Raw genomic sequence first — 17,930 nt, 5'->3', positions numbered from 1 at the left:
AGAGAAGCGGCGGGGCGGGGAGGGGAGGGAGACGGGGACGCGACCCACCAAAACGCCCAATTCACCCGAGACCGACGGCGACCGCAACCACTAACCGTGCTGTCCCCCGTCCTCCGCCCCCCGGGGAGGTGCGGGGCCGGCAGCGGGCTCGGCGGGCAGCGCCCGGGGGGGGCGGCCGGGGCCGGCGGCGGTGGGGCCGGGCGGTCACCCTCACTCCTCCTGGCTGACTTCGGCCGGCGAGCCCAGGCTCTCGGGCGGCTTCTCTGCGTCCCGGGCTCGCTCCTGCTCCGAGAGCTGCTCGCTGCTGGGGATGGAGTTCTTCTTGGGGCGGCCCTTGGGCTTGGTGGGGGACTCCAGGCCGCCCCCCTGCAACACCTGCGAGGCGGGGAGGGGGCAGAGGAGGGGGGCACCCCGGTAAAACCGTGCTGCCATCAGCCCCGGACGGGGAAACCTCCCTCTCCCCCGTCCCCCGGCACCGCACCCGGGCCGCAGCTAGGGGAGCGGCCGCGGCAGCTCCCGACCTGCGCCGATCGCCCTCCGCGCCCGCGGGGCCGAGCTGCAAAGCCGGCCGGGCTCGGACCGGGAGGTCGGGCGGGGCCCCAGGCGATGCTGGCCTTAAAGACCGGGGCATATATAGTTTTTTATTATGATTATTATATTTTGGCTAGGGCCGGCATGCAGAAGGACGAGCCCGCGGGCCAGCACTCGGTACCCCGGTGGGGCGCGGACCCGGCGCAGTGCGGCGCGCAGAAGGGTCGGACTGGGGCACTTACTATTTTCTTCCATTTCATGCGCCTGTTCTGGTACCAGGTTTTCACCTGGAGCTGGCTGAGCCCCAGCGATTCGGCCAGGTCTATTCTGCGGGCGAGAGAGAGAGGCGGTGAGCCCGGGCACCTTTCGTCTCGGCTGGCAGCTTTCCTCCTTTTGCAGGAAAAATGAGCCCCCGTCCCGTCCCATCCCGCCCCGGTCCGGGGGGTCCGGCATCGCCTACCTGTCGGGCGTGGAGAGGTATTTCTGCTTCTCGAAACGCTTCTCCAGCCCCATGAGCTGCAGCTCGGTGAAGACGGTGCGGCTGCGGCGTCCCTTCTTGGCCTTGCTGCCCGGCTCCGGGGGGCCCGGCTCCAGCTTGCCGCGGAGGTGCAGCTCCAGCGGGAGATGGGGCGAGGCGGAGCCGCCCTGCAGCCCCGAGCCGGCGGCCAGCAGCGCCGAGCCCAGCCCCGAGCAGCCCAAGGGAGCCAGCGGGAACTTGAACACGGCGGCCGGCTCCGCCTTCAGCACCGCTGCGGGAGAGAGGGGCCGTCAGCGCCGGGCAGCCCCCGGCCCGGCCCCCGGGGACCCCCGGGGCTGCAGGGTGCCTCGGTTTCCCCGGGAATCCCGACCCCGGGCCCTTCTCCTCCTTGCTCGGCAACGACGCAGCGAGGCGGAGCGGAGACCCACGGGGTGCGGGCACCCCCGGAGCGGGGGTCGGGGCCGGCCTTGCCCGGGTGCCCCCCGGCTCCGCCGCCTCCGCGGTACAGGGTCACGTTTTACCCTTCAACCGGCGGTTGCTAATTACGGAATGAATTAGGGGGTTACAAGTGCAAATAGTTTAAATCAACCGAAAAGCGTTCCCCTCCCGTGCCGCTTAACAGCGTCCGGGCCCGCTGAGCCCCGGCGGGCGACGGGGTCCGGGCACGGTCCCGGGTTTCCCTGCCGAGCAGTTTTCAGGACATTTTCGACCGGGGAACAATTTATATTCCTCTCCGTGAACCGCAGTCCCACGATTTTCCAACGAAGACGCGCCCGGGGATGGGACAGGGAGAGTTTCCGAAGGGAGCGAGCCGGGCCGGGGGATGCTGTTGCAGAGACGCTCGGGCCGCCCTCGGCGCAAGCCGCCGCCGCTGCCCGCCCCGCCCCGGCTCGGTTCTCCCCGGCCCGGCCCGGCCGCCGCTTCCCGGCGCCGCCGCTCCGCGCCCCGGCCCGCGGCCCCAGCGCTGGTCCCCAGCCCGGCAAGACCCGGGGCGCCCGGTGCTCCGCTCCCGGCCTGCCCTGCCCTCCCCGCCGGCCCACGCGGGAGCGAGACCGTGGGGTGAAAGGGGCTTTTAGAGGAGTCTCTGCCGGCTCCCTCTCCTCGGCCTACGCCGAAATTGTGTTGTTGAAGCAAATACACCTCTCACTCCCTTACAGGGCCTGATCCTGCTCCGCTGAACCCGGCGGGAGCTGCGCCGCCAGGGCTATAAAGAGCCTTTTATCCATCCGGTCCACTATTTCAAATAGTTCTGCCCATCTTGAAAATAATACTAATGTCCAGATATTGCAATATATGTTGCTCCCTTGCCATGGGGTTTGACGCTTTCCTCTTTCTGTTTTAAAAGGAAAACAAGAAATTGGGATCCTCCTATTCCGTTCGTTCCTACGGATAAAGAGCGACGTCTCCGCAGACTAAGATGGCTTGGGAAATGAAAGCTTTCGCAATCACACGTTAAATACTGGCGTTTAAAATACATTAAATACTGGCGTTTAAAAAAAACCTATGTCGTTAATACACTGCATTTGTCCTAGATGCTGTATCAGATTGGACGGAGCACGCTGGCTCCCGCTTTAAAAAAAAATATATAAATATATATATATATATAAAATAATATATATATATGTCGAGTTTCCAGCTAAATCCGTGTCCGCAGAGCACCGTGCCGCCTCTTGCAGCCGTACGGATACATAAATACCCCACTGCCCAGGCTCCGGCCACTCACACCTCATCCAAAAACCCGAAAGAAGGACTCGGCGGCAGCGGCCTCCCGGGAGGCTCCGAGGCCGGGCTCTGCAGGCGGCGAGGCAGCCGTACCGCCGCTTTCTTCGTTTTAGGCCCAAAACACTCGCCCGGCTCCAGACTGAGAGCCTCCCGCGGCACGGCGAGGGGGTGCGCACGGCCGGCAAAGCCCGGCAGCTATTTTTTAGGCAAAATTCACCAGGTTTTCTTCAAGGGCACCGGCTCTAAAACGCGCTCGAGTAGACCAGCGGGAAATGCCTCCCCGCCGCCCCGCTCCCGCAGCCCGCTCCCCCCCAGCCGCCGGAGCCCGCGGGGCGGGCGCGGGGGCTCCCCCGGGCCCCGGGGACGTACCGAGGTGGTTGTGGTAGGGCCGGGCGGAGAGCAGCGCCTGCACCCCGAACTTGAGCAGCTCCCCGGCCGGCGCGGCCCCCTTGGCGTCCGGGGGGTCGGTGAGGATCTCCTCGATCATGAAGCTGCGGTAGCGGTGCGAGCGGTGGTCGGGGAAGGCTTCGGCCGGGAAGTAGTGCGCGGCCCCCAGCTCCAGCGGGTGCTGCATCCTCGCCGCCGCCCGCGGGGGGACCCCCGGCCGCCGGGGCCGCCGGGCTGCCCTAGCGCAGCCCCCCGGCCGGCGCTGCTGGCAGCCGGGCAGCGGGGCGCCCCGCGGGGGCTCTGCCCATCGCCCCGCCGCCCCCTACCCTGCCCCTGCCCCTGCGGGCCGGGCCCGGCGCGGCCCCCCCAGCGCGAGCGGCCCGGGACCGCCCTGAGCAGCGCGGCGGCCGGAGCCGTTACCGCCGCATGCACACGGGGCGCGGCACCGGGGAGCGTCTCTCCGCCCCGGGACGGCGGGCAGCGGCCTATTATACCGCCGGCCCCGGCGGGGCTGTCAGCGCTGCGGGGGAGGGCGCGGGAGGGGCTGCGGAGGAAGGAAGGGGCCGGGGCGGGCGAGTACCTGGAAGCGAGAGGTTACAGCAGAGCATTTGATCCCCTGCCATATAAAGCAAATTAGCCTTTCTGCCCGCCGCGGGAGAGCAGACACCCAAACAAGCGCTGGCCCCTTCGGAGCGCAGCCCCGGCCCCATCCACATCTCCGGCCCCGTCCCCAGCCCCAGCCCGGTTCCTGTCCCCGTCCCCAGCCCCAGCCCCGTTCCTGTCCCCATCCCCGTCCCCGTCCCCATCTACATCCCTGTCTCCATCCCCATCCTCGTCCCCAGCCCCGTCCCCGTCCCCAGCCCCAGCCCCAGCCCCGTCCCCAGCCCCAGCCCTATCCCCGTCCCTACTCCATCCCCAGCCCCGTCCTCAGCCCCATCTCAGCCCCATCCCCATCCCCGTCCCCACTCCATCCCCATTCCCGTCCCCATCTCATCCCATCCCATCCCATCCCGTTCCATCCCATCCCATCCTCATCCCCATCCCCATCCCCAGGGCGACAGCTCCGGGGAGCGCCCGGCCGGAGGGGGGGGACACACGGAGCCACCCCCGGGGACCGCCCCGCCACCTGCCCGGGCCGGCGCCCCCAGGGCCGGCTGCCCTCGGGGGGGGACCAGCCCCGCGCACCCAGCCGTGGACCCGCAGGTCCCCCCGGCGGGGAAGGGCCGCCGCCCCGCGGCACCGCCAGCGGCTCGGAGCCCTCGGGGCAGCCCCGGTGCGGCGGCCGGGGGGAGCCAGGGCCCGGAGCATCCGGCGCAGCCCGAGGGGAGGCGGGGGCCGCGCTGCCGGTCTGGGCTCGGGGCTGCCCGTCGAGGGGGCCCGGCCCGATGCCCTTAGCTCCGGGCTCCCTCCGGGCCTCGGCCAAATCGCTGTGAGCAACTGGCAGGAGCTGGTCCGGGAACGGAACAAAACACAGCACGGAGCGGGCCGTTTCCCTTGACTTTTACAGCCGTTTCACGAATATTTTGCTCGGTACAACGGGATTCGTTTAATTCCCCTTTAGCCCGTGTCACGCAAGACAGCAGATAATTAATGAGCCATTCCTACTCATTACTGACGTACTTCGTGCAAGATTTATGTGCGAGAGTCCCAACGCTCGTAACTCCCGGCAGAAACGCAGGCGCCGGCGGGTTAGAGGGGGGATGATGTCGGCGAGGCCCCGGCAGCCCGGCCGGCGGGGTGCCCGCGGCAGGGAGAGCTAGCAAGGGCCGCGGGATGGTTTTTGGCTGGGCTCGGCCCCCTCCCCACGGCGGGAGCGGCAGCGGACACGCGGGACCGCGCGTTAATGATTTCCACGGGAGGTATCCCACGGACTCAGCCCAGCCGCTGTCTCTGCGACGGAGCTGGCCCACGCAGAGGGACGGGCGTCGGGCTCATCCCCGGGGGAAGGGGAGCGTAATCTCCCTCTTGGTTTTCGACCAAAAAAAAAGGGATTTCGGCACGTTTTCTCGGGGCTGGCGAGGGGTCTGCGGGGGCCGTGCGGGATCTTGCCCGGCCCCACTCCGTAAGCCATAAGCAGGACGGGACCGCCACGGGGGTCACCCGCGGATGCCGTCCCTGAGGGCAGCCCACGGGGGAACGTGTCCCAGCCGGCAAGTCCGGCCGACTCCCCACGCTACCCCGGCCCCGGGCTCCTCCGCGCTGTCCCGGCTCCAGCGCTTCTCGCCGGGCTCCGCGCCGCGATCCCCGTCCGGCAACACGCGTGGAGGGACCCGCAGCCGGCGCTGCCCGCAATACTAGCGAGCAACCTCGCGGGTGGCCTTTGGACCCGCAGGGAGATGCAGAGGTCCTGGCTGGTGGGACCCCCGGAGGATGGGGACACACGGGCCGGTATTTTTAATTAAATCGTGACGGAAGGGGTACGTGGAGGCGTTTCAGGAACTATCGCGGACACGAGGCCGAGCTGCCTGCTCTTTTTGGCGGTATTTAAATCCTGCTGTCGTTTCACCTTACTACTCAACCATTGCATGGACAAAATCGAGGCGTTTCTCGAATTAATTTATGCTCCGTACTTCCACTGCCTTCCCAGATAACCTGTTCCATATGTTTACTGCCACTTGTACGGAGCAGTTCCGCAGGGATTTTTCCGTTTTCTCCACGTTTCTTCAGTTTAAAATTCTGCCCCTTGCTCCGTGAAACACTAATGAGCTGCAAAACGCCTCATCAGCTCTCCCCGGCCCTCCTCTGTCCTGACTGCTGTCAGAGGGCTGTCGTTCATTCGGACATCACCCTCAGTGTTTGCACCGCCAACGAGTTAGCGAGAGACGACAAAGCCGTGGCCCTGTTGGGGTGCCAGCGGTCCTCTCCCGGTCTCTGAGGACGCGGACGTGGGGCAGCGGCAGGGACCGGCCGCGCTGAGCCCACCGAGATGCTGCGCGGCCCCGGGGCCGGGCCGGGCGCCCCCATCCCTGCCCCGCGCCTCCCGTTCCCTCCTGGAAATCTCCTGGGCAGCAGCGTCCCCGTGCACCCCCACCCAGGGCTCCGGGGAGCCCCAACCCAGGTCAACGGGGCCTCAAAAATCAGAACAAAAACCCTCCCAGCTCCTCACACGGCTTTTTGTCCGCCCACCTTTTGTCCATCTTCTCCATGTAGGTGACAAGGTATTTTCATGCCAAGGTACTGATGTCTAACGGCCGAGGCAAAAGAGGCCTTTGGAGCTATTATAATAAATAACAAGGAGAATAATTACTAGTAAAGCGAGAAGAATTTGGGCCACATTCAAGCGAGCAGACAAATCCACCTCGGGTTGTTTAAACAACCTCACCTCCGAGACCACCGCGCTCATAAACAAACAGTACGATTAGAATAAATTTCCAACTACCCACCTCAAAGCACACACCTTGACTTTTTGTTTTTCTTTAAAATAAAACAAACGGCAGGAATAATTGTATTTATTCCCCGCTGTCCCCATCTCTGAGCAGGTTCGGTTCAGTGCAGTACAGACCTGGTATCATTTCCCAGCATACGGAATTACCTTTGATAATTTAAGGTTTTATATACCTTGTGAAATATCTGCCCCGAGGCTGCTTATGTGAGCAGCCGCAGCCAGGCAGGCATGGCCGGCCTGGGGATCGCACAGCACAAATCCATCCTGGGAGCCGGCCCACAGCCCCCACGTTCATTAAAAAACATATTAACGTTTATGGAAAATGCGCCTGTTGTAAGATTTGGATGCTGCACTGTGAGAAAGAAAGGATGAACTTCACCGTCCGGCTGCACTCACAGTCAACAATCCAAAATCGTTGCAAAGCAAATCCTACAGCTAAAAGTACATCAGGCAATATTTTTAAAATTATGACTCTTACAATGCCTGAAATTGTCTGTTTTCCTGGGCTCTTACAGAGCAGTTAATCCGCGCTCTTATTTTGCATCAATCTGTCCGGTAGATACAATGCTGAGCAATTCACACAACCGGTCTTTTATAAATAGCACCGTTTCAGAGTGGAAGTTCTGCAAAATACGTGGGGCTTTAGGGAGGAACTGGATGAACAAGATGCAGGCCCCAAATTTTATACACTTTTTTCCCCAGCTACTAAAAGGGAATCACCTTTCTCTGCAAAAATGCTCCTCATTTAGTGAGTGGGTTTTTTTTTTTGCTTGCACCAGGGACCGACTTTATATAACTGTTAGAAACATAGGCTATTTCTAGAGTTACCTATTTAAAAATAATTTTATACAAATGTACGTAATTCGTTTCAGAAACTATCAGTACATCTATCCCGTTCAGAGGCTCTTCTAACCGTCATTTTATATAAAAGTGGAACGCGTTTTTAAAGGCTTCTTTTGCTTATTTTTACACTTCAGATATCTTGATAGATGTCTCTATTTTGGTCGGGCAACTCAGAAAAGGATGACAGTTCAACTAGTACCAATTTTGCTATGAAGAAGGAAACAAATTCACCCGGTGATTTAAAATTCTTCACTGGGGTAGGAGTACTTTTGCTTCGCTGACTAATCACAGTTTTGACGGGAAGAAGAGTTTTGCCGAGTTTTGCACATCACCGGCCCCTCAGTTAAGTCCTCGTAGTATTTTCCTAACTCCAACAACTCCGACGCGAAAAAATAATCAAATTAAGACTCTTTGCCTCCTGGATCCCCCAGGAAACATCTCAAAACGGGAGAACATTTTTAGATGAAAGGGGCAGCAAACGAACCCCTCGCTTGCCAGCCTCGCCGGTGCGATCGGACGCGGGAGCGCTGCGGGCGGCCGCGGTTGAACCGCGCAGAGCTCCGTTCCAGACGCGCAACCTCCGCGGGGCTCTTGGCAAGGGCAGGGCACAGCTCAGAGCTGTCAGATCGCAGTCTCGGCTTGCCCGGGAGCAGGGGGGTCCCGCCGGCCCGGCCCGGCCCGCTGCCCCGCTCTGCCGTGCCGGGCGGGGGGGCCGGTCCCGCAGCGCCGCTCCGCAAGCCGCGCACCCCGCCCCGCAGCCACCGTGAGGCGAATTAATGAGCGGGTTTTGTACCGGAGCTCTCCATGCATTTTAAACCCAAAGACTTCTCTGTTTTTCCAACATCACCTTTTAAAAAAATCCCGTCAGACGCCCCCATCCCCACCCCCCCCATCCCCGCCGAGGGGAAGCCGCCGCAGGCGGCCGCAGCCGGGGGGAGCCGGTCCCCGGAGCCCGCCCCGGCCGGGGGGTACCCGGGCCGCGGGGCTCTGCCCCGTCCCCGTCCCCAGGAAAGTGGGGGTGACGCTCGTGCCATTGCGGGAACATCACCCCCGCAGCCCCTGCCCTTCCCACGGCTGCAGCGTGTCCGAGGAGGGGGGTTAGCCACAGCAACCTCCGACTCGCTCTCTTCTCGTGGCACTTAATATTCAGGAAATCCACAAAGTGGTACGGAGAGAGTGGAAAACGTGACATCACAGGCTAATTGGGAAGGAGCATTAGGGCTGGGGGAATAGCTCAGTCCTGAGTAATACATTATGTTTAATGGCTGAGTACGGCTTCATCAGCATTTAAACACGTATCCCTCTAAAAATGATTTTCTGCAAACACCTGGCCTCATCAGATAGTTTGACTATTTAATTGTCTTTGAAAGTCACGTTTAGAGGGTGCAATTAGGTTTGAGCTGGGAGCTGCACCCCAGCCCCTCTATTTCCCTGCCGTATAGGGTACACCACCCCTCCTCCCTGCTACACACGCTCCAACAGCTCTCACAAACGAGGTGTCCCCCATTTCTTCCAGAGCTTTACAAGCATAAGGAAACCATCCCTAAAACTGCTATTGCCTGAATACATTTAATTTATATCCGATAGAATAGCCCGCAAAATCAGAAGCTCCCCACGCGAGCCATCTCCCTCCCCACCACAGCCACTGGGGACAACACACACTCCTCCTCCTGTGCAACCACGTACCCACCCGTTCGACTGTAACACCTTTCCCTGGCATCCTTTATTTTGCAGAACACCAAAAGAGCACAAACAGCGAGTGAGGTACACACCATGAAAGCGCCTCTCTCTCCCTCTTTTTACAGACAAGATTTTAAAATCTTATTTATTTATTAGTTTTAATTTTTTCCCTAGTTCACAGACAAGGGATGCAACGCTTGGAAATACAAACCAGTAACTAGCCACAAACGTGATTGGAGTTCAGGCTGGACAGTATTTCTTGTGACAGCCTCTCCTCTGTGAGCTGATTTCTAGCTACGAAGAGATCCGTAGGTTCAGAGGCTCCTTCACCAGCACTGCCAAAAGCGCAGTGGCTGCAGCCCCTAAAAACAGTGTCCCAGCTAACAGATGACTGCAATTATGCTTTCCCTTGTTGACAGCCTATATAACCATTTTTCTCCACCCAGAGCTGCTATCAAAAGGCGTGCACAGGCCTTGGGCCCCAGTCAGCATAAATCCCCCAGTCCAGGGTTTCACACCAAAACCGATTGTGCACAGCAGGGCTACAACCGGAGCTATGGACGCGGAGCTGCGCAGGTGAAACTGCAGGTAACAAATGTGTTTTGCAAATGACAGTTGGGAGATATATAAAAGGGTAAGTTAAATGTAGGTGCATTAGTTCAGTAAATAATCACACTCAATCTGAAACAGCACCTATGGCTTTACTATCCATTTGTAGGTGCCAAATGAGTTTCAGACAGAAAACAATGAATTGTTCTTATCACTCTTGTATTATTTGAAATTCAAGCAACCCCTGCATCTGTCGCAAAATTAAGGATGCCCTTAATGATACCACATTAGCCCCTGTGCTGTAAACACTTCGATGTGTGCTTAGGTTATTCACTGTGTACACAGTTGACTGACTGGCATAGGACTGTTTATAGTTCATAAAATTAAGTTAATGACTACATCTGTGCAGAGCTGGGGCCTTCAGTTTTTAAAAGTGAAGTGAAGAAACAGAATAAAATCCCTACATTCTTCAGTTTTACAGTTAGCCTCCAGTCAGTTTTGGTTGCTAGTTCTCGAGTACTACGTCAGATCTGGATGGTTTGGGTTTATAGATCAGCAGGGAGATGTTTAAGTCATTTAACACAATAATGGCTAATTGAAACATTTTATTTAAAAAATAACAAGATGTTTTATACATACTAAAATCATGTTAAAGCTGACTTCCCAGTCTCTCACAAGCACCACTACAGCTAGTTAAAACCCCCTAAGTTAGAGAGCCAATTACATAAAATAGCTTTCCTTAAATGCAAACAATATAAAACAATTAAGTGATGAAGGGTTCCTTTCTGTTAGTTTATTTCTTAATCACGCTTTTGATTTGTATGTGTATCTTGTTTTAAAATACGGGTACAAAAACATTAAAGTGCCCCTACAATAGGGATTAGGAACAGAATCTCTTCTCATTCCTGTAGAAATTAATGGCCCTGCCAGAGGAGAAGGGTCTGCAGCCTGGGCTCACAAAAAAGAAAATCACACCGATCAAAAATACTTAAGAAAAATCTTCTAAAAATGGACAACCAGGTGTCTGAAATCTCCTAAATGGCTTCTATTTTTAGAAGTTTCCCTTTGCAATGCAGACTGCTGCAGATATTCCACCTGACAGGCCAACTGATCTGGTGCGGCTGAAACCTGCCATCATGGAAACATCAACTCCTATGGACTGAGGCGAATCAGGCAGGCGTTACCTGCTGCGAGGAGCGTTAATAACAGAAGGCAATTAAAGATACATGGCTTCCCAGACATCAGACGCTCGGAAACTGAGTATGATTTACCGCCGCAGGCTAGATTTTTTTTTTTTTCAATAAAATTGTGCCATGTGGATTAGGATTTCTGTATGCTGTTTACGTTCCTAAGAGCCTTTATCTGGTTTAATCTCCATAGCCTGGCTGAGATTCAATGGATCCTTAAAAAAGTAACTTGTTGTAGGAGTCTTGCTCATAAATCAGGAGGCAAGGCTAAAATATTTAAGAGGTACCCGTGGTCGGGCCACAGGCGGGACGGAGGCGGGCGACCGGGCAGGGGCTCGCTCTCGTCTTCATCTGGGCGGGGAGCCCCGGCCCATGACGAAACCCGGGTGCCTCACGCCGATGTGCTAAATTTAACCAACTGACAACAAGGTTTGGCTCTGAACCAGCTGACGCTGGTGGCAGTTGTGTCCCCGGGAGCGGGTGCTGGGTTTAAGGGAACCCGGTTTTCACCAGAGACGGCAGGAAGCCGGCCGCACCGGTTCGCAGGTATGGGGTATTTTTCATGCCGTTTCCTATCGCAGGGAGCTCCCTAACTTCCCACAGTACAAGGGTCCCGGCCAAAATCACCCCCTGAAGCTGCAAGCCAACCTGCGTGAAGATCCTGCGCACCCTCCCGATGACTCCTCACGCCTGTGCTCCTCACGCCAGGGCTTTGCTTAGTGCACCCTGCTCTGAATCCAACCCACGACACAGAGGATTGCAAGAAAAATCAAGCTTAATTTTCTCTCTGTTAACCTCAGAGGGGGACTCAGGCAGGTGCGGGTTACGTTCTGACCTGCACCCTGCAGCGACCCTCCCCGGCTCACATTGCCGGCTGTCTTCAGACCGTAATAAACCCGCTACATTGCGATACCTACTTCTACGGAAAATCCATCCCATAGATGCACTTAGGTTGGGACGGAAGAGGGAAAGGGTGAATTTTTCTACAGTTGTCAACTTCTTCCTCCGGTATCCCACCTCAGTTGGAATAAGCATGTTTTTTCTTACTATCATTCACGGACCAGTCTGAGAATGAAATAGGGAATTAGGAAGGTCATATTTTAATGAAATACTTTAAAAGAAGCAATGTTAATAGAGGTCAATCTGTACACAGAAAATTCCCCTTGAAGGTGTGAGATTTTGAGAGATTAATTCCTTCATCATTCATACAAAGGGAACTAGCTGTATGAAGAAATTAATTACTCTGGGCCCATATATAGGCTTTACTACTAACCTGAAAGTTATAATGAACCTACAGCATTGCAGGAACAGATTTCCTCTCCTTTCTAAGAGATGATTAACGAGAGCTATAGGGCTTTCTATAACTAGCCATACGAAAGACCAATGTTCTTACGAAGTTAAAGTGCGATGGTTTCTGATTTCCAGTCTGACCCTACAGGCCTTCCTCAGGCAAAACCTGGACCGTGCTTTAGGTCTTTTATTCTCTTTGCACAAGTGGACTGGGATTCTCAGAAGGACTTAAGGCCCTTGATGCTGCAGCAGAAAATTTGAATTCTGTCTATTGGGGAAAACCTTGCTCACACTGAAGTCACCGGAAGGAGATGTGCTATCGACTTCGGGCGAAACGAGAACCGATTTTTACATTGCCTACACTGCAATTCTTACATCTGATATGGCAAATTTCTATTTTGTCCAGAACAGAATTTCAAACCCATATATGGCCATGACTGCTTAAGAAGTTTAAACAATTTTGCTTTCCATACATATATTATGACACTTGCAAATTTTTGGACTTTAATACTTAATTTCAAGAACCCACCGATGGTTCGCTATCTGAACTGCAGATGGATTGATTTAATGCGGCTCCGCACCCTTCCTGCCTTACTACACAGCTCTTCCCCGCTCTTTCCCTTCCGCCTCCCTCCCGCCTTGCAGCAAGCACCGCACACCCCCGCACGGCCGGGCCCCCCCGCCTTTCTCCGAAACCCACGCAGGGCGGCCGGCGGCGAATGTAAACCTGCGAGAGGCTGCCCAGCACCGAGGGAGGGGAAGACCGGGCGGGACCGGCCGCTGCAGCCCGGGCCGGGACCCCCCTCAGCCCGGGCCGGGATCCTCCGCTGCAGCCCGGTCCGGGCCGGGACCCCCCGCTGCAGCCCAGGCCGGGATCCTCCGCTCCAGCCCGGGCCGGGCCACCCCGCTGCAGCCCGGGTCGGGCCGGGACCCCCCCCCTCAGCCCGGGCCGGGACCCCCCGCTGCAGCCCGGGTCGGGACCCTCCGCTGCAGCCCGGGTCGGGCCGGGACCCCCCCCTCAGCCCGGGCCGGGACCCCCCGCTGCAGCCCGGGTCGGGCCGGGACCCCCCCCTCAGCCCGGGCCGGGACCCCCCGCTCCAGCCCGGGCCGGGACCCTCCACTGCAGCCCGGGTCGGGCCGGGACCCCCCCCTCAGCCCGGGCCGGGACCCCCCGCTCAGCCCGGGCCGGGACCCCCCGCTGCAGACCGGGCCGGGACCCTCCGCTGCAGCCCGGGCCGGGACCCCTCCTCAGCCCGGGCCGGGACCCGCCGCTGCAGACCGGGCCGGGATCCTCCGTTCCAGCCCGGGCCGGGCCGGGACCCCCCGCTGCAGCCCGGGCTGGGACCCCCCCTCAGCCCGGGCCGGGACCCCCCCTCAGCCCGGGCCGGGACCCTCCTCAGCCCGGGCCGGGACCCGCCGCTGCAGACCGGGCCGGGATCCTCCGCTCCAGCCCGTGCCGGGCCGGGACCCTTCGCTGCAGCCCGGGCCGGGCCGGGACCCCCCGCTGCAGCCCGGGCTGGGACCCCCCCTCAGCCCGGGCCGGGACCCTCCGCTCCAGCCCGGGTCGGGACCCTCCGCTCAGCCCGGGCCGGGATCCTCCGCTCCAGCCAGGGTCGGGACCCGCCGCTGCAGCCCGGGCCGGGCCGGGACCCTCCGCCGCAGCCCGGGCCGGGACGCCCCCTCAGCCGGGGCGTGAGCGCCCTCTGCCGGCCGCGCCCGGGGACCAGCGGCACCCCCGGCTCCCCCGCTGCGGGCCCCTCCTCGCTATCCACGGGGATAATTGCAATTAAGACGTCCAAAAAAGGAAACTGTAGAATAGAAAGAATATTAGTGCAGAGGAAAAGAGAAAGAGGGAATAGCTGAGCCTTTAATTACTAAATATTACCCTGTGTAGCAGGGGGAGATTCACGGAAGAGCAACCTTGCCAGTAAGGGAAGCACAGAAATGCCAGCAGGCGATGGTCGGGCCCCAAAGTCACACAGCAGGGCAGTGGTAGGTGGGGACTGACCTTTTTGTCTCCCTTTCTACAGCTGTTTTTACAGCTTTGGTACACTTCTCATTGAGAGCCAGATCAGCCTAAAGCCTCCCAACTGCCTGGTGCTTGTACTTGTACAATACTGCTGAACACCAAAGTAAACAGGAAAAAAGTGCAAACGCTAAAGACAGATTCAGCAGTACAACGCTATTAACGCAAATTTTTCCACTGGTTTTAATACGGGAATTAGGCCCCTAGCTAACTCAGAAAAATCAGCTCCAAATCATGCTTATTCCTTTCACATCCCAAATAAAGTTCCAGCAAAAGGCTCTTTTTTTTTTTTTATTAGGTCATTTATATTACAAGATTTTGGTTCAAAAAGGGAAAGTTCTACTCAACATATTTCAATGAATGGCAACATGAGCACACAAAAGCTGCGATTTTAGCAATGACAGTAAATAATAAGAATCATTGTTTCCGAGAAGTTCTTGTATGTAACTGGCAATACCAATACATCTGCACATCCAGCAGTTCAGACATCGGCTCGTGCAGATCATCGACAGCCATTGCAAAATAGTGTGTATGTTACCTGCACATCCCCTCTCAGCAGCGAAGCTCCTGCTGGGCTCCACAGACCTCGGTGTACTCTGGGGCTGAGCGCTGATGCTTCAGCCGGGCAGAAAACAGGAGAAGTACACGGGAGCGTCTCCTCAACCCCATGCCAGACCCCGCTTCTGCTCCCTCTTTCTCACAGAAGAACCGCACATCACCTCTGTGAAGCTCCAGATCATATTGCCACAGCACTCCCTTTCCAATCCCCCCCATCAAACGTGACAAGTAATTTTGGTCCTCCTAACTTCTACCGAAATCCTCTGCCTCGGAAGTCTCTTTGAGATCTCTATACAACAGGCATTCCCAGAGATCACATTTTTAACTGAAACAGCAGTTTCCCAAGTCTTACGTTGTTCTGAAGCTCCTGCATAAACCTCCGCCATGCACTGCAGCTATGCCGGCTGCTGCTGTTTTATTTGACGACAAGGGAGGAAGCTGGTCAGTCACCACTGGGATTGTACTCGACGACTTTGAAAGCTCTCCCACCTCATCTTGTGATTGAGCATTGCCTTCCAGCACAGTCTCAGACCTGCAGATAAATGGCAGAGATGTACGACAACCCTGTGTCTTTGAACGATCACGCATTTGCCACCCCGCCAGCCCGTCTACGGAAGAGCAACAGAGAAGTTCACTTTTCAACACCTTGCAGCAACAGACCACTGCATGAGTCAACTGCACTGTACTTGGAGCTGCTTCATACTGAGCTTCTACGCAGAAGCCAAACACGAGAGTCATCAAGAGCTACATGCTGTAGGACTGAATCACCCTACAGCCCTTTTCAGATCTTTTTAGCTACGTCCAAATTTCTCTGGTCTTCTTTCAGCAGCTTGCTGCTGATGCGCTGCTGAGGGATCAGAGTAGTAACTCACGAGTGGAAACTCAGGATTAGCTCTTCTCTCTGGAGGACCTCTTGAATGACTGGCTTTTGAGTCTTAAATGATAGCAATCCTCTAACAAGTTATGGAAGAGCCTTTGAGTTTGACATTTTCATAAACATCAACCTTTTTATCCTCAATGTTTGTTGTTTAAGGAAATCCCTTCCAGTTCTTACGCATGTATAACATATAAAACAATTGAATTAATACCATATGAGGGTAGAGGGGTGAAAAATCATGTCTATAGCCAAAATAGTTCTGAAAAACTGTACAGCTGAGGTTTAAGATTGCCTATAGTGACTTTGTATTTTGTTTAGACATTGGTGTTAATACTTCATATAGATTATGTGCAGTACAGATTACAACAGTATGTGCTGTGTGTTGTATAATTTATGAACTATTAAACTTAATTCTTATGTTTTGGGGTTGTGAGTTATAACTGAACAGAATCTAAACTACCAGCAAATGAAGATTTTTTTTCTGGATTAAACTATTTTATGGGGTGGAGGGGAGACAGACCCAGAGCCAAATACTTGCACACCCACCCTCAGCAAGCTGAGAGCTCAAGCTTTATAAATTTAAATATCTTTTATGTTCTGCACATGTATAAGCTATACTGGTGGAGTTCCAAAACAGGGATCATCTGGCTGGTTTTGTGCTGTACATGAGAGGAAGATCTTGGCAACTGAGGAAAGCAGTGGGGAAACACTTCTGATTCCTCTGAACTAGAGGGATGCCAGAGGAAAGGCTAATGCTTGTATGACACTGAGCAGGTAGCCCAGCAGCGTTGACTACAAGTCTGCACTGCCCTCAAAAATGGAGTTGCAACTTCTTGACTGTTTTTTTTTATTACCTAGCTCAATTAGACACCAATATACTTGTGACAGCGTGGAGCTCAGGGCAGGCCTAGGCTTAATGCTTACCCTGCTCCTCTCCCGGATTTGCAGTCCACGCTGAACTCCACGCTGCCGCAGGCAGGTACAGCTACTGCTACTCTACCTGAGCTGCGAGTTCAAAGGCCCTTTGCTGTGTCTCTGTAAGTAGCGGGCGGCGTGTGAGTGAACACTAGCAGAGGCAGCTGGGAAGAATGTCGGGAAATAGCTGTGGAAGTAATTAGGGGAGGGAAGAAGGGATCTATTAAAAGATTAACCTACTAAAGATGATTTTCCTTGGTTCCCTATGTAGTCAATGGAGATTCTTATGTACAACCTGTAACTCAAATAAACTGTCCTACAACTCAAATATTGTCTTTTGTGAACCCTGTGCTATCTCTCTCCCGCAGTGGCGACAGCCTTTTGGATAAGCAGGTCCCAGTCAGAGATGCTACGGTACAATCAGGCTTAGAAACAGACTTCTTGCAGGCAGTGCTTAGCTGAAGAGTAGTATTTATCAAGTGAAAAAGCCTTGTGGTTCCCTCATCTCAGTTCTCATATGTAACTACTACCTGATGCTAGACTGCCCCAGACAAACTTTCACAGGAAAACACCTGCAACCATTTTAGTTTATGGCCAGCATAACGAGAACATTTCTGTCAGTCACCGCTTTGGAACAAGAAGTGCGAGGAACAGCTAGCTGAGGGTCCCCACTGAAGATGTTCAGATGATACTGGAAAGCTGCGTTGTTTTACTTCGGCTCTCAAGAACGAGTGATATCTCTCACTCCCATGCCTGGAGTTTACACAGCAGAATTTAAAGAAACAGCTTTATGGGGGAGGAAGGAGGAACCCAAATAGAGTGAACCTGGAAATCCTGAAGAGCGAACAGAAGGTGAGACTACGCCCTCCGGGTATGTTGGCAATGGTGGAGAACACACTCCTCCTCCAGCTGCAGGCAGCTGCTGAGGTAGCCAGCCACTACCTTCTCCCTTGCTTATAGCTCACTCATCTATCGTCAGGGCTCAGAAAAAACAACAAGCCTGGGCCAGATGAGTCTCTGATTCCTCACGGATACTCAGCATCTGGGGCTCTATCCAGCAGCTGAATCACCATAAGGGCTTTTGCAAATTACACTTTTCAATAAATTCTATTTTACTTTGACACGTTTTTTGTTTACAAGGTTTACTTGGGAGATGAAACAAAAGTTAATTACATCAACTGATGCGTCAAGAAAATGGATTGATTTGATATCCCCTCCAGATGGGCTTCCTTTGCGTGGCAGTATGCATACCACATCTTAAAGAAAGGAGACAGAATACGTTAAGAAGGCACATTTGAGCCATCAGACTGACACTTCTTTATTACAGTGTATTTATTTTTTATCATGTGCTTTGACAGAAGTCTCATAAAGTGTTATGCTCCTTCTGTAGGGTCAAAGTCTTGTGACCTTCCATGATTTTAGAGAGAGAGAACATAATTTTAGAGGGCATGTTTATTATTTCTGTAAACAGTCTGTTTTCCATGCCAAGAGAACGGTTTTTC

The 17,930-nt window shown here is 55.5% G+C and overlaps 1 protein-coding gene across 1 annotated transcript; it reads right to left on the bottom strand.

Moving 5' to 3' along the window:
• Nucleotides 1-210: 210 nt before the first annotated feature.
• BARX1 (BARX homeobox 1) lies at nt 211-3,305 on the bottom strand. Its single transcript, XM_075158471.1, has 4 exons — nt 3,101-3,305; nt 992-1,280; nt 774-858; nt 211-375 (listed from the first exon to the last, which is right to left on the bottom strand). The coding sequence occupies exons 1-4, from the start codon at nt 3,303-3,305 to the stop codon at nt 211-213; spliced, it is 744 nt and encodes a 247-aa protein (XP_075014572.1).
• Nucleotides 3,306-17,930: the final 14,625 nt, after the last annotated feature.

This window comes from Calonectris borealis, chromosome 10, assembly GCF_964195595.1.
Source record: "Calonectris borealis chromosome 10, bCalBor7.hap1.2, whole genome shotgun sequence".
NCBI classification, from domain to species: Eukaryota; Metazoa; Chordata; class Aves; order Procellariiformes; family Procellariidae; genus Calonectris; species Calonectris borealis.
This window is presented reverse-complemented; position numbering and strand designations above follow the sequence as displayed.

Excerpts from the sequence above, each read along its gene's own strand:
- BARX1 (XM_075158471.1), bottom strand. The coding sequence starts at position 3,305 with ATGCAGCACCCGCTGGAGCTGGGGGCCGCGCACTACTTCCCGGCCGAA. Across the intron at positions 1,281-3,100 it reads GCCCTACCACAACCACCTCG|CGGTGCTGAAGGCGGAGCCG; the intron begins GTACGTCCCCGG and ends TCTCTCCCGCAG. Across the intron at positions 859-991 it reads TACCTCTCCACGCCCGACAG|AATAGACCTGGCCGAATCGC; the intron begins GTAGGCGATGCC and ends TCTCGCCCGCAG.